Below are 22,450 nucleotides of genomic sequence, written 5' to 3' on the forward strand. Positions count from 1 at the left end.
CTGTATAAAAATCGAGTGTAACTCGCTTAATTCTGAAGCGATTTTCATGAAATTTGGTTTGTTATAAACGTGAGAAATTGAACATGAGACTGGTTGCTTGTTGGAATTAAATTCAGTTACTGCGGATGGATCTAATCAGTTCTATGCCAAAACAATAACCTTTCTGAATAGCCATAACTTCCTCTCGGACATGCAGGCACCCGTCTATGAATAGGCAACATAAAGTGTAAATTATTTAAAACTTCAGCTTTTGTGAGCTTCTTCAAAAATGTCGATTGCTATATATATTGTACTGTTATAAAGCCACCTGGTTGCTTGCTATTGATAATTAAATAAATTCATTAGAAAAATATGCAAGACTATTTTTGTTCCCCAGACCGCAATTAAGAGAAAAACATCCAGTCAGTTCATCCGTACACCCCGAGACACATATGATAAGTGCACCTCTGCAAACAATATCACAAATATTGTTACTCAAATATTTTATTTTCATCTTCATTAATTCACATTAGAGACTGACACATACAATACTATATAACACAATAATACAATAATATAATAATGCAACACAATACTAATGTAATAATACAATACTACACTATGCTATAATTTAATATAACAATATAATAATACAATACTACATACAATGTAGTGTGTGAAGTGTTTGTCACCAGTTCAGATATACAGTGCAGTCATATGTAAACATAAAATAATTTGGGCTGTAGAGCAACTAGGTATGATTCAAAGTAGTTCCCTGTCTTGGACGAACTCAATTCCTCTCCATCTCACACTTTTCAGCAACCTTTTGTTATAAGGATTAATATCCTTGAAACAGTATAGTTTTACACAGCTTCGTCCTCATGCTACCACTTTGCAATTGCAGAGTGTGAAGTTTGGCAATGTGGTACTGCCTCAACCTGTGGAAGCTGCTGACGACTAGTGATAGGATGCAAAAGTGATGACTGTCAATGCCGTCCTGTGTTTCAATAAAATGGTCACCAAGATTGAGCACATCTTCTGAACCTATGTCGGATCGGACCACGTGGTTGGCAAGGGACACGCTGCATTGATGAGCTGCTGATGAAATGTTTGTGGTTTGTCGAATGCAGCGCTCTGCTGAGCGGATCACCTTGACAGTACCTACGGATGGAATCCTCAGGCCTCTATTGTTCTTCAAGGTCAAAAGGTGATAACTTTCAGAAAATGATGGTGGTACAGCATCAGACACCAAACTGTTTCGGGCACACATCGCACGAATGCTGCTTCATCACCTGTCGAACAACAAATCCTCCTACATACACCAGTGCATTCTCTGTCAGACACCCGAAGTGAGTTGGCAGGTAACTGTGGTCAGGTATCACACTACAGACGTCCTCAAACGGAGAGAAGGCAGTGTCAGAGTCATCAGCCGGCACCACAGATGACATGTGCACGGCAGACAGGGAGGCCGTGTCATCCTGGGCCGTCACATTGCCAGTGTTCCTCCAAGAAACCCCACAGCAGACCATTAGACGGCGGAAAATGCGCAGGAACTGCCCCGAACTCGGGTTGTCGTTCCACCAACCTACAATTTGCGCGTGAAGTGACATTTTACGTCTGTATTGTATCATCTAATAAAATTTGTCCCTTATCCTTCTTTGTTATCACACAGCATTGTGCATTCAAACATGTAATTCCAACCTGATGCCCTGATGGAATTGAAGAGGAGCTCTAAATGGTCCTGGCTGAAGCGGTATGTGCAAACACAACGCTGCGACTGAGGCAGCTCTGGGATCATCAAGGTTAAGGTGTTGATGGTAACGATGAAGCCAGTCACGGATAAGTGCCTTTTCAAAATTGAAAATAAATCAAATTAAAATAGTAAACATTGGCAATACTGTAAATACTTAACCATGACCTCAGACTAATTGCCCCATTTCACTGTGAAGGTATCATGTAAACAGAACACATTTTGCCATTACACGAGAGGACAGAAATGACATTTGCTCTCATTGAAAACTGTAGTGATGTCAAATTCAGTTTTGTTGTTACATCCAACAACGAACAGAACATTACTTGTTTTCAATGAAAGGGAGTGGCACTTTTCCCTTTTCATTTGATGGTCTATTTACCTTATACGAAACAAGGCAATTAGGTTAAAATATTTTCATGTAAATATGTGAGTATAACTGTGTATAGATAAAAAAGCATTGATAAAAAATACCCCAGCTCACAACAACGTTTTGGTAATAACCAAAAAATGGTACTACTGCAAAGGTTCAACCAGAGATGTTTTAACATACCGATGATGAGCCACGTATGCTGCATGATGAACTTCTTTAACACTCTTATTTCAGTTAACATTTTTACACTGCAATTCAAATCACAAATGAAAATGTTATCGGTAGTCTGACTTGTTATCTACTGCCTTTGCCAGTATGAAATAAAAACCCGCTGAATATTCTTACATAAATGAAGAAAACCTACCAGAATAGTGGTCAAGTTTGAGCTGTAGTTCCTCTGAAATCATATTTTTCTCTTTTAATTTATCTAACAGTGACTTTACAGTTCGTTTCTGTCTCCTTTCACGGTCCCTGGCATTTCTCAGCTGCCTCTGCAGCTCTTCAACTCTGGCCCGAGTCTCAGCTATCTTATATTTGACCTCATCGGTGTCCAGGGCATAATGATGATCCTGTGAAACAGAACACTTGGTGGGTAAGCACTATACAACACAACTCTAAGTATGCTGCAAAAGTGCTGTGGATAAGAACTGCTGTGTTACACATACCGGGGCTGATGGGTTCCGCGGTTCAGGAGATTCAGACACGGGTACGGGATCATCACTTGCCTCACTGGCTTGTGTTGATGTCCTCGTTGACCTCGCTTTATTAGGCACCTTCAAAGTAAGTAAGAAATCAATATTAGGAAAATCTAAAAGTGATGTTTACTTTCAATATCAGGTTTAGTGGTAATTCCAGTTATTTAGCAGATTGTATGCTCATCATCCCAATATATTAACACTGTTTACCACAAAGAACACTATAATCTTATGACTTCAAAATACACTAACCTTATTCAGATGGTGTGGAAAGGATGCAAAAACTGAAGGGATCACATACTCCCTCAAACGCACAATTTGCCCAGTTCGGTCAAAATCATCTGCCTTGAAATGACAGCTACAGAGAACTGTAGTATCATTAGGCGCAAAGTCTTTCCGTCTGACAGCTACAGCCCAAGCTTTCCTTAGTCCAGGATCTTTGGGGAACCTTTGACAAAACCACGGCCATCTCAAAATTACTTTTAGCTGAATGGTGAAGCCAGTACATTAAACTATCAGCAAAAATAGGGCTCACTAGATCTATCTAATTTACGCTAGCTTGCGTGTATAATATCATGAGCATAAACACATTCCAGCTGATAATTTTCTGTAAAGTAAATTATACAATGATAGAGATCTCTGTAAAGTAAATATCATGTTTGGCCCGAGTCAGGGGGTACTTTAACAAGTATTCAGTAACGTTATGTTTTCCTTAGCTAGCCAGGATCACGACGGTGTCAGGTAATTTTCAGGACAGCCTGAAACGATATTTCACTAACTTACATAACAGTAAAATACAATAAAATTGCCACTTACTTGTGAAAAGTTATCCCTCGAAGCCTGTTTTGAATGTTTCGTCTGTTTGTACAGCCAAATGCAGCACATGCCTGGGGCATTTTTCCGAGCAATCCACGGTCTATGAACTATGACTGTTGACCGCTCCAATATGGCGACCATGCAGACGCACGTCAGGTCGTAAATGCGGCGTCTTATATTTGCTTTTCTTTAGTAGCGAGCAATATTGCTTAAATCGTTCATGAACTAAAAGAAATTTGGCACGGAGCCAGACGATCTCATTTTGTGTATGTTAAACTTTCCCCATTTATTTTAACAGTTATATGAGATCTTTTTTGCCTTTATCCATTCCATTTGCATAAAGGTATATCATTATATCTGCTCCACTAAGTCACCTAAGTAGATTTAGTTTCTTACTGATAACATTTTCCAAACCAATCCAAAATATATTACTGTAGATACGGTGAAAAAAAATAAAGGAAAATGGTTTCCATTTCCGTTACACCAAATCAGCTCTCCAAATATTGAGGACCAAAAAACAAAACAAAAAAAGTGATATTGTTTAATAGATCTAATATGCTAATAACTGACTTTCCCTGTAATTTATTAATGCTACTGATAAATGTCTTGGCTTTAATACGATGGTTATCATCAGCACTGGTGTATTCTTTAGCTGTAACTGTAATGTTAAATTTGTCTAGAAATTCAGTATATGATAACAAAAACCTATCATCCTTTCATAACCGACACAGTATTGTAATGTTATTATCAAACCACTAATCTAAAAATACTGATCTCTTTTTATGCCAAATATCCCTATCTAGCAATAGACTAATCTAGAAATCCCTTCAGCTTTTGACAGAACAACCTTTCCATTCATTGGCATATCCCTTTGCTACCATATATTACAATTCTTTTTAGTTTTCTGAATAATTGGGCTAAAAACTAGATCATTACACATGTGTCCCAGTGTATGTCCCAGGTATGTCCCAGTATTTTTGATAGGGATACCACACATCACTTGGAATAAGTAAAGAAGTGTTAAGACAGCGTGCTGAGTCAGCATGACACCACTTTATGGATAATGTGAATCACTCTGCTTTTGTGTTAGATGGCAATGAAATTCTTTCAGTTCAATCTAAAAGTTCATGGGAAGTGAATTAGGCTAAGGCTTGGGCCAGTGTTTTAGGTTATTTTCAGGGTTTTCTTAATACAAACAGTAGATGTGTCTCTTCCAGTTCAACACAAGAAGTTTTATATTCATCAAACATGTTATCAGTAGCGTGACAGATATCCACTCCTTTACACAATCCGAAAGACACAGACACAAGGTAATTATGTGGGTAAATTCAACCCTCTGTATATTATAACAAACAATATGTTGTATGTACATACAAATGAATAGATTAATTTATGTTCATATGAGTAAAATACATATTTACAATGAAATAACAATATGTACATATGAATAAATTAAGACAGGGAACAACACCATTAACTGTGTGGAAGGATATGTCAACAATGTTAATTCCATTTAAAAAAAATGTGGTAAAAACAACAGAAGGAGGAAAAAACAAAGTTTGGATATGGCACAAAATACCCACACATAATTCTATGAGCGGATTATCAGTTCAGAATGAGTTAAGCAGACTTGGTTGCAATGCAATGTAATGTAATCAGTTCTGTGATGTATCTGAGGGCATTTGGACAGAGCAGTGTTTTTTTTTGTTGTTGTTGTTGTTCTTTAGCCAAACTCATGAGTGAGATCAAAGTCTGTGATATTTCATTCACATCAAAGAATTTCAAGGCTTCAAGTAAACATTCAAAGTAATAAATATTTCCACAGATCTGAATATTAGACAAAAGGTGGTTAAAAATCAGAACCTAAATAAGGTGAGGTTAGGTCCTTTAACGTTGTAAATCATATTGTACATTCCTCTTCTCCAACACTGTTTAATTAATGGTGTCTTAAAGTAAACCATAAATACCCATGAACATCTAATAATTCCAGTAGAGCTGACTCTTAACAAAAGACACTTTGTTATGATACCGTATACTGCTTGCATGTCAGGCTCTGTCCAAACGTGTAAGTGAAGGAGCTTGGGTTTTTCCATTTCGTTTTTTCCTCTCTGTTTTCTGACCAAAGGTATACAAGGACTAGATGACAGAAATTCTGCAATGTGAGTCCACAAGGACTAAACCAGGACCGCAAGAGGTACAGAGAACCAGAAGACAATAACAAATATGGGATTTTGCTTTGATGTAAACATACTTCTCTTTCTTTTCCGCTTTTTTCCTTACATTGGTTTGCTGGCACCCCTGCATGACTGGTGTTGTCGTTTTTGTTTGTATTCGCAGTAAAGAGGTATATATTGTAATTCTATTCGTGATCTAAAAAGTGAAGGGATTTGAAATAGGCAAGGGAGAAAGAGTCATTCACAGTGCTTGGTACAAAACCATGAGAGCCAATCACATTGCCCCACCACAGTCATCATAGCCAATAACAGCATAAAACAGACCTGAGGGGAAAACCACACTGCCCTGCAATATAGAGAGGACAGCTCTTCACTCTCCATCTGGGTTCTCCATTGGTTATGAAAGAGAGAAGATCAAGGGATTTAGCTTATTAGATTTGCTTGGGTCTCTACATAAAATGTTGATTAGAACTGGCTTGGGAAGGGCTGTTTCTGACAGGCAAGATCAACCATCTCCTCTTGCTCATATGAGACAGAAGTCTGGGGTCCCTCAAGCCATCCATCTAATGGCAAAATCTAAAGAAAGTTCCAGAGCTTTCGGCAAACTCCTCCTCAATGAAGGAGCTGTGTTCTCATGAAAATAAGACCACTCAAATCCCCCTGTCCCACAGAAATATCAGGCATCATGAGGCAGTCATAGGAGAATCTCACAGTCTACTGAACATTCTGACGTCTTGTTGGGGCAGTTTACTACCAGCACTTTGGGGAAAAGGTAAAAAAAACAAACAAACAAACAAACAAACAAAAAACAGCAAAAGCAACGTAAAACTTTAAGCGACGGCCCGCAGCCATACAAAGTTAATGCACTGTACAATTTACAAAACACGGTTTTCTGTACAAAGAAATACTGAGAATACAAGAAGAACATCCAATGTTCAGATATTAAGTTATCCTCTTAGTTCACAGGAAAAAGGCCTCTTGAGTCCTATTTAACCTCCTCCACGAGCATTTCAAACAATCCCCTCTTTCGTTTTTCCTTTTGTAGTAGTTTTCTTTTATGGGACTGTAACAACATTATGTCTCACATATTGAAATGACACAGACATTGTGCAAAAGTACAGTTAGTGTTTAACACAAAGTATTAAAGTGCAAGCGATGTTTTTGTCATAGTGTTAGCTCATGCAAGCGCGAATCTATCAGCGTGTTCTCGTTGAGCGACGCACGAGCTGAAGGTCAGTTTGTTACAACCACCCAAAAGTTAGTCACGAACTGAAGAGAGCTATGACCAGTTTATGAATATTGGGTTATCACTGCCCTCTCTGAGAACGGGACAGCCTTCCTTACTGTTCCTCTTCTTAAGTAAGGCATCGGTGCCATAGGCAACGAAACATCAGAGCAATACTGGGAATAAAACCTTGACTCTTGAGGTCCACTCTGTCCTTTAAGCCGTCAGTGTTCAAAAACCAAGCCGGCCAGGGAACGAGTCTTTTTGGCTCAGGGAGGTTTCAGAAGATGCCTTTAGCGATTTTCAAACCCTTCTGCTTGATGCGAGGTAACGTGGAGCTGGAGGAGCTCTTCGAGCGAATTTGTCTGGGGACGCCTTGTTTCTTCAGCACAAAGTCATAGTTCACTGATGAGTTCATGGCGTAGAATACGTTAGCATTGTCTGGGATTCTCAGCTCTGAAAAAAACACACACAGAAAACAATGCAACGTTTATTTGTTTTCTAAGACAGCATTTTGAATTATGAATACAGCGGTAAGTGTTTTGTTATTAGATGTAAAATGGGGGGGGGGGGGGGGGGGGCTCAACTTCTCAAGAAACATCTTGAGGAGATACGTTACCTTTCTCGTCTGAAATTCTCTGAAGCAGCTCATAGTCTTCTGGCTTTTCTTTGTCCAGGTTGTGCTTGGCCATGGCCTTCCTGATAACCCCAGGTGTCTTGTCTTGACTGGTTACCTAAAACGAATTAATAACTGTCGCGTTAGATTTATGTCCACGTGATATCCCGTAGTTCCTACAGCTTCACTTCACATGTGCAGGTTTATTAGATATTGTGGTTTCCAGAAAGCTATAAAAGTGTTCAACATTACAAATGATCACATGATCTTCAGAAGTGTTATTTTTTTTTCTTTTTCTTCCATTAAATCCAATCTCTGCACATCATCGTTCCATCACTCTTTCTTACCAGGATGCTTTTGTACATGTTTCCGTCGTCCAGGTCCAGGCTGACCCTGATAATGCAGCAGTCATCCACCTGCTGGTTGTAGACGGGAAGGGACAGGGTGGAGTAACAGGACACGCCCGAGACAGAGCGTTTGTGGGAGCGGGAGGCCACGCCCGTGGTGGAGGAGACCGAGGAGGATGAGGTGCTGCTCGACCCTGAGCCAGATCCCATCCCTGAAGTGTCCAGAGAACACAGCGAGGTCGACTCCCAAAGCTGCAGAACGCACAAAGGCGGACAGAGAAGGAGAGATTTAAAAAAAAAAAAAAAGAATCATTGGTATCATTAATAGTTATAAAAAGCAACATATTCAAAAACACATGCACCAAAAAAAAAAACCCCCATCTTGTTTTAGAAGCCAAGGACCACAATCAAATTTGCATTGCAGTAACAGTGTGGTTCAAAGCAGCTGAAAAACAGAGGGAACGGCGCGGGGGGGGGGGGGGGGCGGAATCATAGCTGTTGAGTTTATGTGAGAAAGAGTGAAAGTACCGTGGGAGGGGAATCAGGCACCAGTTCTCGTGTGTTAGAAGCAGAGGCAGAGTGCTTTACTGTGGGTGTGGACGTCTAGAGAGAGAGAGAGAGGACCAGAGCTACAGTCAGTGAAGAGTGATTGGTAGAGAGGGAGAAGGATTCGAAAATAAACAGCCAATGGTAAGGATTCTGATTGCTCATTGGTTTTTGGTTGGTATATATGTGACTCATGGCCTTTTTTACTTACCCTTCTGTCACGAACATCCGGTGAGTTGGACAGCAGGCTGATATTAGCCTCTTCCATGTCTGAGCCACTGGAGCCAGCAGAAGTCACACTGAGGGAGTCAGCCCCATCTCCAGAGCTCTCTTTGGAGGGGCCATACCTCAGCTGATCAAAGGACTTAGAGTGAGGGGTTCCTGCACTGCTGTAACCAGACTCCACGCTTTCTGACTGACGACTGAACAAAGAGAGAGAGAGAGAGAAAAGTAATGAACAAACAAATAAATATTCTATTCAGTCACAAACGTCAAGGATTTTTTTGTTGTTGTTTTATAACCTGAAAAGCACCCATTTAAGTAAATTTTTCTGAAATGAATTCATCTGTTTAACTATTAACACTTTCATTTTACGGGTCAACCTCTGATCCCAAACCGGCGTTGGACTGATGGGTGAGTAAGGAGCAGGAAATGAAGTGTATGTACTTACTCGCTGAAGCGTTTCATGATGCCTCCATTCTTTTTGCCTTTGAGCGTGCTGCTAGCTGTCTCTGACAAGGGTTCGATCTCACAGGACAAATTATAGCTGCGGTAACAGAACAGAAAACAGGGTAAGACCACATCTACCCAATAAAACCTGTTGTTTTTTAAGGTTTATAGATCACGATGGTTATGTCAGGCCCCATTTTTCTAAAGTTTCCATCACCCCCGCCTCCCACCTAAACTTTCAGCAATACCCCCTTTTTTTCCTCTCTCTCTCTCTCTTTCTTTCTCTCGCTCACCTCTCAGCCTCTGTGAGTTTCTCCACTCCACTGAACCACTCTCTGAAGTGCGGGTCTCGTGTGAAGCTGTAGTTGTTGCAGGCTAATTGCAGCAGCTTTATTTGAGCAATAATCTCAAACTCCTGGAAAAAAAAAATTGTTAAAGGTCAAGACAGATTCGCCAAATTTGTGGAGCATGGGTTCCAATGTAAATGAGCTTTTCCTGTCGTGTGGACAAACGTTTTTTTTGGAAAGAAAATGCCTCACCTTTCTTCTCTTCTCAAAATTGATTAATCCTCCCTGAAAAATGAAAAGATATGATGAGAAACGTATTATACGTGTTGAAAGTACAATGTAACACATTCTGAAACTCACTGCTGAAAGAGAACAAATACTTACCTCAACATGATCCTTCATGGCGGTATCCATCATAACAAGATCGGTCAGAAAGGTGCCCAGGTACGGGATGGTGCCCTGCATGACCCCCTGAGAATTCAAAATGTTCAAACTTTATTTCATGCAAAGAAACCCAAACTTCACTGTAATTTTAGTAACTGTCCAGTGTAGTTGCCTTAACACTTTACTAGGCTCCACTTGAGAATTTGGAAATGTGAATTTGTCACAAATATGAAGAAATAGTTAGTATAATCATTGGGAAACAGAGAAAGAAAGAAAGAAAGAAAGAAAGAAAGAAAGAAAGAAAGAAAGAAAGAAAGAGAGGACAGACAAGCAACTTGAACTATTGAGTCAGACCAGAAGATGGCACTGTATCCTCTACTGCCACCCTGATTGTAGGGGGTCGGGTTTATTACACTTTTCTTCTTACCAAGTCTCTCTGTTGTTGATGCTTCCTCTGGGCTCGTTTGTGGTTGATCTCCAGTGTGGCAAATTTGGACGTGCCCTCCTGAAAGGTAAAAAATCATTTGTCATAAGAATAAATGCATAAAAAAATAAGAATAAATGCATAAATGCATAAAAAAAAAATCAATTGCTGAAAAAGAGGAAGCTCCGCACACCTAAACTTCACTGAACACACACACACACACACACACACACACACACACACATATATATATATATATATATATATATTCATAGAGAACCGGATACAAAAAAGGAAGGGGAAAAGTACAAATGTGAGGCAATATGGTTGTTTTGCAAACCCAGGCTGCGTCTATATATCTATGTATACAAGCCAAGCTGTATCTATGTGAACAGACTTAACATCCCCACCCTGGGGAACCCCTCACAGTGAGGGAGGGGCTCTTATCCTTTCCACGCATATGTCGTGTGACATCATCAGGGATTCCCTTGCAATAACCTGGGGTCAGTACAATGGGCCAGTGTTGCACAAGAACTCCTCCTTCTTTCAACACATTTCAAAATACCAGGAGTGCTTGAAGAAGGGAGTCGAGTACCCGCGTCCGCATTCCACCTGTGTCTGCGTCAGTTCCCACTTATAACCCTTATCAGGGCCTTTTTCCAAATGTTACCATGGTTTGAGTTTATAATAATAGCAGTAATATGAATCCCTCCTTCCTCTTGACTTTTTTTTAGAGGCATGGCTCATGTCAGATTCCACTGTCCATTAGTACAAACAGACCAAGGAAAGGCCTGCCGGCTAAAGGTTCTATCTGTGTCAGTGCGAGTTATCAAGATGAGTCATTAGAGAATAGCAGGGTGTCGTTTTGTGCCTGAGTCATAAAACTGATGAAAAGGAATTTGATCTGACTCAAGTGTCCTTCCTGTGTTCTGTTAGGGGAATTAAATATTCATTTGGGATATCATGGGCCGAAAAAGCTGAATTTACAAGCTGTGGAATGCATCTAAGGAAATGCTCTGTGTGTGTTCGCGTGTGCGTGCGTGTGGTTTGCGTGTGTGTGTATGTGTGTGTGTATGTGTGTGTGTAAACAAGTTATTAGAACAGCTATCAGCTATCAGTTCTTGTGTAACATCTCATGTTGTGCAGAACAAACACACTCATTTTGTTCTATAATAAAAGGTAATCTCGCAAACCTTGATACTGTTATGTTAAGAAACAGCACGAAAGTTTTTATGTATTTGTTTGCTTAAAGTTACCATAGCAACACAGCTATATGAGGATTAAGAGACAAGATAAGATGGTCTTTTCTTTTGCATCATTTTTGTTACATAATTACATCCTGTTTCCCCTGGCAACTGTAACCGAATGTCTTATGATTGTTGCAGTCAGAATGAATTTGCATGACCAGACAGTAAAATTCACATTTGTTTCCATCTCTATGCTCTCCAGGTATTAGACAGACAGCAGAAAACCATATGCATCCCTGTTCAGGGGCACGTGAAGCCATTTTGTGCAAATGCAAATGACTCACCTTAACTAGCAGTTCACGGCTGAGAGAGTAATTATTGTCATCTGAAAAAATCTCAGAAAGCTCCAGGAAAGTCCTTAAATTCTCCCTGAAAGCAAACAAATAATATCGTCAAAGGCAATATTCAAACATAACATTCAAAAGACATTTTTAACTGTTCAAGCTCAATTGGTTCTAAAAACCTAAATGAAGCCTCTGTGGCTAGCGGCTAAACTGGTTGATGTAAAAGACAAATTAGCAAAAATGTTAAGGCTTCCTGTTTTAACTAAAAAAAGAAAAAACTCTCCCCCACCTGGACACCTCATCCCAGGTTCTCTTCAGTCGATGAAGGGAGTTACACTGTAGGGCGGAGAGAATGGCCCTCAGAGATGAGAAATTCTTCAGGATCCTGCACTCCTGATCACAACAAAACACAAAAAAACATCAGCGAAATCAACATATGATTGCTCGTTGTGAAGGAGATGCTTGTAATAAGCTGCACTCAGGTCTCTCTCTTTACAGTTCACCAACGTTTGGAATGAGATTAAATCCTCACCCTGGCCACCTGGATCCAGCGTTCCAACACTCTGGCTCTCTGTGAAGGCCTAAGGGAGGTGTTGCTTAGGCAAGTGGCTATGACACAGTTGGTAACACAATTGAACTGGGCGACTGTGGCACGTATGGTGGGAGCCAGGTGCTCCTTACCCTTCTTATCACGCTGAGACCAGATGCCACCCAAACAGTGGTAGGGAACAACCCTCTTAAACAACTCCTGCAAGAGTAAGAGATACAGTTAGCAAAACAGCACTGGGTTTGGGTCATGGGTTTAACTGCATATTTCATGCCAACATATCATCCTAATAAGTCCTCCAAATCCAGTCCCTCTATTGCATTCTTTCGAAGCCTGGTTAGTAAACAGAAATTTCTCACCGCATCCATAAGAGTGAACTGTTCAGCCACCACAGCTGGATCAAAGGATAGAAAGTCCAAGGCAGGAAGTTCATCCTCAAAACTGTTCTCTTCTGGTGTGGCAAAGGGGCAGGAACAATGGTAACCTAAATAAGGAAAGGCAAGGGCATTAAAAGCAACGTCCAACAAACAGTCAGGACGGGAACAGCCGGATCTTATATTAGTGATACAGTTCTGACCAAAACAGATCACAACAGAGGACGTCCCCATACCTTCGAGGTCTGGATCACACTGCTGTCTTCGGTTGAAGTGCTCGAGAAGGTTCTGTGCGCGACGCTCCAGGTCCGATCCTGGAAAGTTCTGGTGCAGGTATGATATGAGGTTGTGTAGACAGCCATGTGAAGGAGGGTTCCAGAAATCCTCAGAGTACTGATCCAACCAAGCACCCAGGATAGAGGACACAGTGCTGCAGGACAGAGTTACGCACAGACAATAAACAACTGATTCCTCCTTAGATCAACAACATTTTACAGAATCAGAGTGTGATGAAAGACTAACAAAGAACCCCTTGCTCATTATGAAACAACTGATTGTCATCTTAAGTGTTTTGGAGATTAACTGTTAACAAATACAGAAAAAAAGAGGGAGTTCTTACTTCTTCAGTTCCAGACTGTCCTCGTATGTTAAACTTAACCCCTCTGTTTTTGATTGCTGTTGGAAGTTGGCATACCTGAGACAGAAAGGGATGCTTAACACAAGTGCTTTTTGGAACGATGGATTGTACATTGTAAAACAACCACTGTATATCTATCTGCATGCTTGTGAGGGTGTGAAGGCACAACTTGGTGATTGATTTTTTTTACGTGATTGCTTTCGATACCTGTTGAGCAGCAGGTCCAGAACTTGCTCTGTTGAAGCGAAAGCTCGGTAGGTACAAAGAAAAATGGTTACGTAGGTGGAGTCTTTGCCCCTGAAGGATGACACCATGTACTCCACCAGCTTCTCCAGCGTGCCTGCCTTAATAGTGCGCACCTTGCACGTCTCGTACAGGCTTAGGGCAGAGTCCGTCTCCACGCCCAACCATCGTTGGCCCTTACTGGCCGTCTGGTGCAGCTGAACCTTCCTTAAAGTTATGGTGTATATGGCACCATCCTCCACCTCTTCTCCGATCTCCTGTGTAGAGCTCTGGGAAGACAGAAAACAAAGGCCATCATCATTATGGTTTCACCACCATCAGTGTTTATGTCATTCTCTATTAATATCTTGAGAAGCACATTGTCGAGCGATATCCGGTAAAGTATGACAGACGTTCATTGAGTGGCCTTCATTCCTTACATGCTTCTTTCCACGTAATCAAAGGTCTGCAAAGTTCAAACTTGCGAAAGCAATTCGTCAACATGTTTGGTGGGTGAGGTTGTTCTCGTAACAAGAAGAAGTAGTCTCATGGAAAGCTCGAGTTAATTTTATAAAAAAGTGTGGAGTAACGAGGATTGAATATTCTATTTGTCTACAGAAAAGAGGAGTTTAAGCGCTTCTGACTGCCACCATAATTCAAAACTATCTTAATTCTGTAATGATGCATGACGCATTTCGCTGAACGAAATTCCTCCAAACAGAATATCCTGAGAGAGGGTAAGTAAAACGTTGACACAATCTCACATTCGTCGTTACCAACCAGAGGCTTATAAACCCAAGTGCACACTACAACCTGCCCCCACTGATCTCAGCATTGAACAATAGCCTGGAACCTGCTGGAACCTGCTAGAACCTGTGTATAAGTTCTGGATACTTCATCTGAAGTGCCTCCCTCTTCTTTTTTGCTTCTATGTGCTAGATCATTCTGTTCTAATCCAACAGAGACTTTGGAGTGAGGGGGTGAGAGATTACTGCTCATTCTCTCACTAATCTATCCATGGCCTTGTCACTCAACTGACAGGACCTGCCCACCAGAGCAATGCTGTAAACCCTTATCAGCCTGTCCCAGTCATTAAGGACTGTCCTTTAAAGCAGTCAGAGAAAAATGGCAAGCTGTCACAACCAGTTACCGGGATCCAGTTCCAAAAAACCAAAATGGTATGTCTTCCAGGTTTCTCTCTGCCAAAACAAACGTGAGCATCGTTTGAACACCTCTAATTTTAGCCTTTGACGTCTGAATATTGCTTATTTACCTCAGGCAGAAGGTTTGGCAGACAACAGAAGTCCTCTGAATGAAAACCTGAATTAATCACGTCTCCATAGAAACAAAAGGGTACTCCCCAGGGAGCCTCATGGCCGAGTGAGGGTTCTACTTGAGGCCAAGAGGCCAATTATATGAGGGAGTATCCCTTTAGTAAGTGACTCAGTGACAAGTCATCCACACAGTGTCTTTGGTATGAAAAGAGTGGCTCAGGAAATAAAAACATAACCAAATACCACGAAGAGTCACTATGGCAACCTGCTGCATAAATAAATAGCTCAGACACACAAGTCTCATAATAAATGCTGATGTGATCCTGCGATGTTTCTCTTGGGTTATTTTTGTAGCGTAATTGTGTTTTTTTTTTTATGGAAACAAATGGTTTTTATGGTTTTGCTGCATCTAGCAAAATACACAGCACAAGCACAGAAAACATAGCGAGAGGTCCTTTCAGGCCAAAGCAACATGACTTCATTGTACAGGAATTTTTTTTTTTTCATTGACCACTTCATTTGTGTGTTTTTCCTTGTCTGACCACGTTAATGCCACCTTTGATGAATATTAAAGATAAGATGCTTCATGGTCACCCATGTGGTTAATATGAAAATACAGTCAAAATGTTTGAGATAGACACTCATTGAAAAACCTCTTTGTGTTTTCTGAAAACACCTGAGCGCCGTAATGATATTCCAGAAACCAGAAAAAATACTACATCCTAGCAGGGGTTCATGCGGTTTTGCGGGGAATTATCATGATCTAGTTTTGCCTTCACACTGGCTTACATAGTTTCGGCATGTAGCAAAATACAGATAAAGTTCTTCCTCATTTTAAAAATAAAAATAGGTGTTAAGAACTGCAACTACATGCCACTAGGATCCACTCTTTTGCCCTTGACACAAACCAGGGCTCCAGCCCCAAGGCCCAGACGCACTGGACGGACAGCTGACTTGGACCCAGACCAAGCTTGTCCGTCAGAGGCATGAATTCACCAGGTCTGGCCTGTTTACCTATCTGCCAGACTCCCCACTTTTTCTAACTAGCACCTGCTGCCTTTCACTCGACCCTATACGTGAAGAATTTGCATGTGACACATGCAAAAACATATTGGTAAATTCACAGAAACCGCAATAACAACCACTACTAAGACGGGCGGCCTTTTTCAGACTTATATCAGCCACAGTACAAGTGAAAGAACTAAAGTAAAAGATAGAAAACAAAGCGAAATTAAAAGAGTGGGAGGGCGATTTTGACATTTAGCGTGTCATAACATACTTTTACAATGACACCTGTGGTGTCACATTCACAAATTTTTAGGGGAAATCCAGCCACAAGAAAATCGCTGTTATGGCTTCTTCTTTCGAGCATTGGCTTGTGGTCGAAAACATTCAACGCCGGTAATAAGTATCGTGTAGGCTCTGTTTACAAGGTTTAGTACCTGAAATATGTTCTGACAGAACGAAACAGAGAACCTGCTCAAATCGAGATCAGCAGCAGCAAGAGGAGAGAAGGAGGTGTAACAATCTTTAAACATAGCGACTTCCTCCATATGTGTACTTAATTTGATGTATTACACTGTATGCCCCTATGGCTAGAGATTTCCTCTAATTGTACAATTTTTCAAATTACTCCTAAAATGTATGATGAATTGTGAACTAAGAGTTTTTACCACAAATGTTACTTTACAGCTATGACCACAATCATTTTCATCTTCATCAGTATTGTGTCTTCCTGCTATTCAGGAACTGACACAGAGGAAAACCCTAATGTATCACAATAGACTAGAGGCCATTAGGGGCTTTGAGTAATTACACACGCACAAACACAAACGCATGTACACAAACACTCACACACACAAACACATGCATGCACACGTACACACACACACGCACCCACTCACTCATTCACTCTAAATTTACCCTGTGGGACATACTAGCATCCCGTGTAGAGACAAAGGCTCCTGGAAAAATTTAAGATAAACTGCTGTTAAGATCTCTACGTAGTTCTTCCTTAACAGATGCAGCTTAAATACACAAACCCCCTACTTTCTCTCTCTCTGTCTCTCTCCCCAATCTCTCTAGCACACATACACACACAGTCATACATGCACACACACACGCGCGCGCGCATACGCACACAAGCACACGCACACAAGCACACGCACACACATACCCACACATACACACGCGCACACACACACACACACACTCATACAAAAAGAACCCTGATCTATCTCTTTGCTTGAATGTGAGCAGTGAGCAGAGTGAGAGAGTTGTTCCATAGACACACTGCCTCCTTTCAGTCACTCATGAGGCTCTCCACCATTTGAACCAAAAGAGAAAAATGTTTGTTCAGCATTCATCCCCTGTCATACATACATCACAATTCTCAGTAACTGTAAAAAAAAAAAAAAAAAAAACGTGATTCACCTGGATGTGGAAAAAGACCACTTGCAGTGGAACTCCAAATGCAAAACCCCCAAGGCTTGTCTTGAAAGGAGCGACGGAAAACGCCGGAATGTTTTCCATGGCTCCTCTCACAACAAGCCTTAGAAGTCAGGTCTGAGTGTTCTACATGGATATCCCTTATTCTTTGTGTTACACATGAAGGGGTTTTTTTTCTGTCTTTCGTAGAATGAGATCACCAGGAAAGAATTTAACGTCGGAATTCCATTAATTGATCAGCTTCCTCTCCTCGTTCCCGTCCTTTCCCCTTGTTTTTCATTAATGACTCTGTTAAAAATTTACCCAAAGGCTAGAACATCAGGCCATTCATCAAACCTATTAATGTTTGTCCGAAACCCAAACACATACCTTCCTTTTTAAAGGTAAAGTCTACTAAAGCCACACATTTAAGGGTGTGAAAAGGGAATATACCAAGTGGCATAAAGTACTATTGGAGTACTTGGCCGTAATACTTTAGGTCCCTTGCATTCCAACTTTTGATGTGTGATGGTGCATCACTAATAAAACTAAGATTTGACCATTTGTATTTTCCATTTCTCTGTTACTGATGAGATTATTTGTAAATGAAACAGATGTTTGAGTTCATGTTTCAGTCCCTCTCTCTGAGTTTACGTCCTGTGTTGGATTTATTGGTCAGTGTGGAGATGTGGTGATTTAAAGTCTGAACTTGTCTTTTGTGTATCTTGGCTTCGGGGTGCAGTTTTTAAAGAGGAGGAGCCACAGATCATTAAGGCTCACGATGAAATGATGACCGGAGCAGCTACTGGAAATAACCGTTAAGGAAAAGGGCAGTGAGAGGTGGAAACACAGAGGGTTTCCCTTTTGCTTCCCCCTTTTCTTCTAGAATTTTCCTCCTTCTTCTTTACCACACTCTTCACGTTTTACTTGACGTGACGTCATACGAGACTGAATGGCATCGATATGTCAGCACTACTGTTCAGTGTTTCAATCAGGATATTGTATCCCACCCCCCCCCCCCCCCAAAAAGAAAGAAACTGGAATTTTCTGACACTAACAAAAGATTATGTACTATACAGAAACAGTTTGTGACTTGTAACGACATATATTAAGACAATAACCCCTTGCATAGTTTCTGCCAAACACAGGTGTCCACCAGTGACAATAATAACATGAGCGCAAAAAAGAGTAAGGCCATTGTATCTGGGTGTCCTCCACTTCCTGAGGAAGTGCGTCAGAAGTACTTCTGCATTGTATTCTAGGAGAGATCTACTGAAGATAGATTACATCACTTTCTAAATTCTGTAACACCATATAACACTATACTATTAATATATGTATTTTTCCCCTCAGATTTTTACAAGGAGAGGGACTCTCCAGCAGATTTTTTTTTTTTCTTTTTTACAGTTTCTAGAAAAAAAACAAAAACCAAAAATAACAAAAAGATATTTTACATGCCTCTTTCTGCAGGAGTATTTCATGGTCAACTCTTCTAATCTCTCTACGAGGGCCTGAGTGTAAGGGAATTACACACTGATTCAACTTTAACATCACCAACTATCATTGGTTAAGATTAAAAAACGATGTAGTTTATGGCTACGCTGGGTTGGGAGAAATCAATCAATCTGTTATGTCTCCACACAGCCGTGACAATGGCAAAACATTTCACAGAAATTTCCAGTGCGTGGAAAAACATACAGCAGTCACCGAGAGGAACGGCCAGACCAAATCTCTTCAAAAACCTTCCCTTGTGAGGCTAAATCCAGGATCATAACCATACAAAGTGTTCCTGTCAAAAAAAACCCCCAAAAAAACCCTGTACCAGCTCAACAGTCACAAAACGCTGCTTTTTCCTACTTCCCTGTCTATTTTTCTGTCAGTCAAATCCATTTTTCTTCTTTTTCTCTCTCTCTCTCTCTCTCTCTCTCTCTGTCTGTCTCTTTCTTTTTTTCTGTGTGTTCTTTCAGGAGATCTGGCAGTGACAAAGGCTTCCCTGTAGAACATGTCTACGTAATTCTTGCTTACACTCATTATAAGCAGCTTGGGCTCAGCCTCTTGTTACTGCTTTTTTTTTTTTTTTTGTTTTTTTACAGTTCAATCTGCCACACAAAGCCCTCTTTGACTGAGAGTTTCGACTTTGTAAACAATTTTAACAAACATCAGACAATGAAAAACTGTACCCACAATCCTCAGGGATGGTTGTGCAAGTCGGTGCTTTGACCTTTTTGTTTGTCCGACGGAGGATCGGACCCCCAACTTCACGGCATTGTCGAGGCTAAACATATGAATCTCATCGAAATACGTTTTATTCATTTTTTGTGAACGTCGTTGCCATCTCCCTCTTTATTTCAACACTAGTGAGTTATTACAATGATACAGCAAGTTATTTCTATAAATATTATGAAAATAGCTATTAGAAAAACTCCAGAAACGACTGTGGGCAGAGGGTGATGTTTAAGGCCATAACAGCAGAATTCTACACCAGGATAATGAAATCGAGCCTTACGTTAAATCAACTCACTTTTTCTTAGAGCCCTTAAAGAAGGTTCAAACGAGACACCCAAATGTCAGTTATGCATATAGCATAACTGCGTAAGGCTCATCTTGATTTAGGTCATAACTCAATGGTTAGGGAGGGATATGGGCAGACATCGGTCTTAATGATAAGCTGGTCGGACACTCACTTAATTCCTTTAATAATCCATTTTGCAAATTAAGTTTTACATCGCCCTCCCAGAGGCCATGACTGAAGATGAGGGAAGTAGCGTGTGGACATTAGAACCACTTTTAAAGTGCAGGTAATTGACTGCTCCTTCATTATCGAGAGCACATCCTCGAACACTCGTAAAAAATCTCACAGAAGATGGAGAAGCGGCTGGTAGGCATTAGACTGGCAACCAGAGAAAGCTGTGAGCAGTTACTTGGATGTTTCTTTTTTCAGTCATTCCTGGAAGATTCTTATCCATTACAACTTTCCCAGTTCAGCAGTCTCTGAACGTGTGCATATGTTGTGTATCCTAGAAACTATATAAAATCACACACTGTACATGTCTATTATACATATATATATATAACAATTTCTCTGAGCTGTTAGTTACAAAAATAAAATGTCTGTGTAGCTCGAAAAGAAGGTATAAAAGTCCGCACGAAGGACTCCTTGGTGGAGAAAAAATAAGGACTATCTGTGCAAGCTTTCTGTGAAAAGCTGGATTAGCCACAAACTAATAGCCTTAAGAGATCATATTAGGTTTAACTAAGTTATGGTCAGTCACAGTGGAGACACTGGGACTTCTCTTCTTAATGGGACTGCTTTCTCCCAAATGCAGTTTTTTTATAACAAGCTTTAAAAAAAAAAACAGAACTGCTGTTTGCTTCGCAACCAAGTGTTAATGTTCAAAATGTCAGGACTTAATAACAAGTCTTTTTTCTTTTCCATCCAAGGACAAATTAAATTGCGTTTATCGTTAAGAGACGTGAATCTGTTACTGTCGCCGTGACTACAGTAAAGCGTGACTGACTCCCAGTCTAGGTGTCCTTGATTTCTGTAAGGATCTTAAGTGAAAAGAAAAAAAACTAGGAAAGAAAAAGAAAAAAATCACAGAAACAACGAACTGAGTCCAACATTAACACATGAGGCCTCAAACAATTTGCTCCCTGTTCCCTTTCGTGCTTGTCAAGTCTTTACATAACAAACTCCGAAATGTGTTTATCCATCCCCATGGTTTCAATTGCTGTAACCAATCTCATTGAATGGTTATTCTAGGCTCACAGAGAGCAAACATAAGTCTCTGTAACCACATCACAAGCCCATCGTCACAAGCCGTGTTCTTCATCAATGTAGCATCAGCACTGCAATCCCTCAAGCCAGCACAAGTACGAATGTAATATACACAGTTTAATGGTAACATCTACAGATAACAAAAGTCTCATTATCAAGTTATCCCCTGTGGTTTATTCAAAACCCCTACTGGCAGAGAGAACGTGTTTTCTTTTAATATCTGAAAATGATGTGATTGGGACTGAATGTTTTGTTTCCATGGTGCAAAGTTCAAGACCGTTTAAGGGGTGAGTTTAGAGAAACAGAATTGGAAGATGGAGAGAGAGAGAAGTAGAGAAGTAGAGAGAAGAAAGAACATGTCAGTAGGTTTTTCTAAGAAAACACTGAGTGTCAGAGTTCAAAGAGGAGCTCTCACCCCTAGGGTGAGGGTTTCGCTGGAGATGGGTAGCCAGGATGCCACTCTATTTCTGGAAAATCCACAAGGTTCCACCCACAAGCAAAACTCAGTTCAGTAAAAGTGCTTTTGAAAGTCTGTTATATTTTTAAATTACACAGTTTTGTTGTAATGTTTAAGCTCTTCATACACTGTACATATGCGTAGGGAGAAATTAGACCAGTGAAGAGAACCATGTAGCAGTGACTGAAATGAAATGGACAGTTTTGTGTTCATCCATTATAAAAGAGCAACAAGTTTGCAACTATGACAGAAAAACGCTGTAGTTATTTGTGACAGAACAACCTAGCTATTTTCAAAAACGTGGAAAATAATGTTAACTATAAGGTCTCCTTACATATTCCCCTAAGGTTACATATCGCTCAGTCAATATCGAGTCACATTAAAAGTACATGAAGGACATGACTTAAACCCGCAGCGAGAGTACTGGTTTCCATCGCCTTACCTCAAGTGCTGGTAGATCGGGATCCAAAAGTGTAAAACTGTTCAGAACAACCGGACTTGCTTCTGAAGCTGCTATCTCTAATTTAACCCCGTCCCAGATGTTTCTTATTTTCCATGTGCTTGCATCAAAAAGTTCTTCAAGGGATGCCGATTTGATACATTGTGGGTCCGACGGCATCCCCATAATATACACCATTGCTAGGACACGATAAACGAGAGAACAAAAGCAAAAGTTCTCGCTAAGAAGTATGTCAGAATAAAATTAGGAAACCGTCAAACTCATCTTATTTACCCACAAGAAATTTTTCTGTGAGTGTAACACCGAACGAGAAACGGTGCTTACTCTCTTGTCACGAGCGCAGGGTGAGGAATACCCCAGTCGTTTAAGCTCCTCCCATATAGTCCTGTTACGGTCGTTCCTCTAAAACTGCTCTGACTCAGAACAGTGATGTCACATTCCCAGTTTATGCACGCCTC

General features: G+C 40.5%; 2 protein-coding genes across 4 annotated transcripts; both read right to left on the minus strand.

Moving 5' to 3' along the window:
- Nucleotides 1-682: 682 nt before the first annotated feature.
- On the minus strand, nucleotides 683-3,697 carry LOC115814073 (THAP domain-containing protein 6-like). 3 transcript variants are annotated; one of them, XR_004025385.1, is made up of 6 exons: nucleotides 3,614-3,697; nucleotides 3,050-3,245; nucleotides 2,768-2,875; nucleotides 2,467-2,671; nucleotides 2,283-2,350; nucleotides 683-1,826 (listed from the first exon to the last, which is right to left on the minus strand). XR_004025385.1 is itself a non-coding variant. In XM_030776807.1 (5 exons), the coding sequence occupies exons 1-5, from the start codon at nucleotides 3,691-3,693 to the stop codon at nucleotides 2,346-2,348; spliced, it is 594 nt and encodes a 197-aa protein (XP_030632667.1). In that variant the 5' UTR covers nucleotides 3,694-3,697; the 3' UTR covers nucleotides 683-2,345. The 3 variants fall into 3 exon arrangements, 2 of the variants coding, with proteins under 2 accessions (XP_030632667.1, XP_030632656.1); XM_030776807.1 differs by having other exon boundaries at nucleotides 683-2,350; XM_030776796.1 differs by lacking the exons at nucleotides 683-1,826; nucleotides 2,283-2,350 and having other exon boundaries at nucleotides 2,377-2,671.
- Nucleotides 3,698-4,927: 1,230 nt separating this feature from the next.
- Nucleotides 4,928-22,334, minus strand: ralgds (ral guanine nucleotide dissociation stimulator). Its single transcript, XM_030790895.1, has 18 exons — nucleotides 21,975-22,334; nucleotides 13,582-13,886; nucleotides 13,357-13,431; nucleotides 12,974-13,167; nucleotides 12,723-12,847; nucleotides 12,349-12,564; nucleotides 12,106-12,209; nucleotides 11,817-11,901; nucleotides 10,289-10,366; nucleotides 9,862-9,948; nucleotides 9,730-9,762; nucleotides 9,484-9,605; nucleotides 9,192-9,287; nucleotides 8,733-8,943; nucleotides 8,504-8,578; nucleotides 7,976-8,227; nucleotides 7,632-7,746; nucleotides 4,928-7,468 (listed from the first exon to the last, which is right to left on the minus strand). The coding sequence occupies exons 1-18, from the start codon at nucleotides 22,167-22,169 to the stop codon at nucleotides 7,293-7,295; spliced, it is 2,544 nt and encodes an 847-aa protein (XP_030646755.1). The 5' UTR covers nucleotides 22,170-22,334; the 3' UTR covers nucleotides 4,928-7,292.
- Nucleotides 22,335-22,450: the final 116 nt, after the last annotated feature.

The sequence above is a fragment of the Chanos chanos genome, chromosome 1, assembly GCF_902362185.1.
Source record: "Chanos chanos chromosome 1, fChaCha1.1, whole genome shotgun sequence".
Taxonomy (NCBI): Eukaryota; Metazoa; Chordata; class Actinopteri; order Gonorynchiformes; family Chanidae; genus Chanos; species Chanos chanos.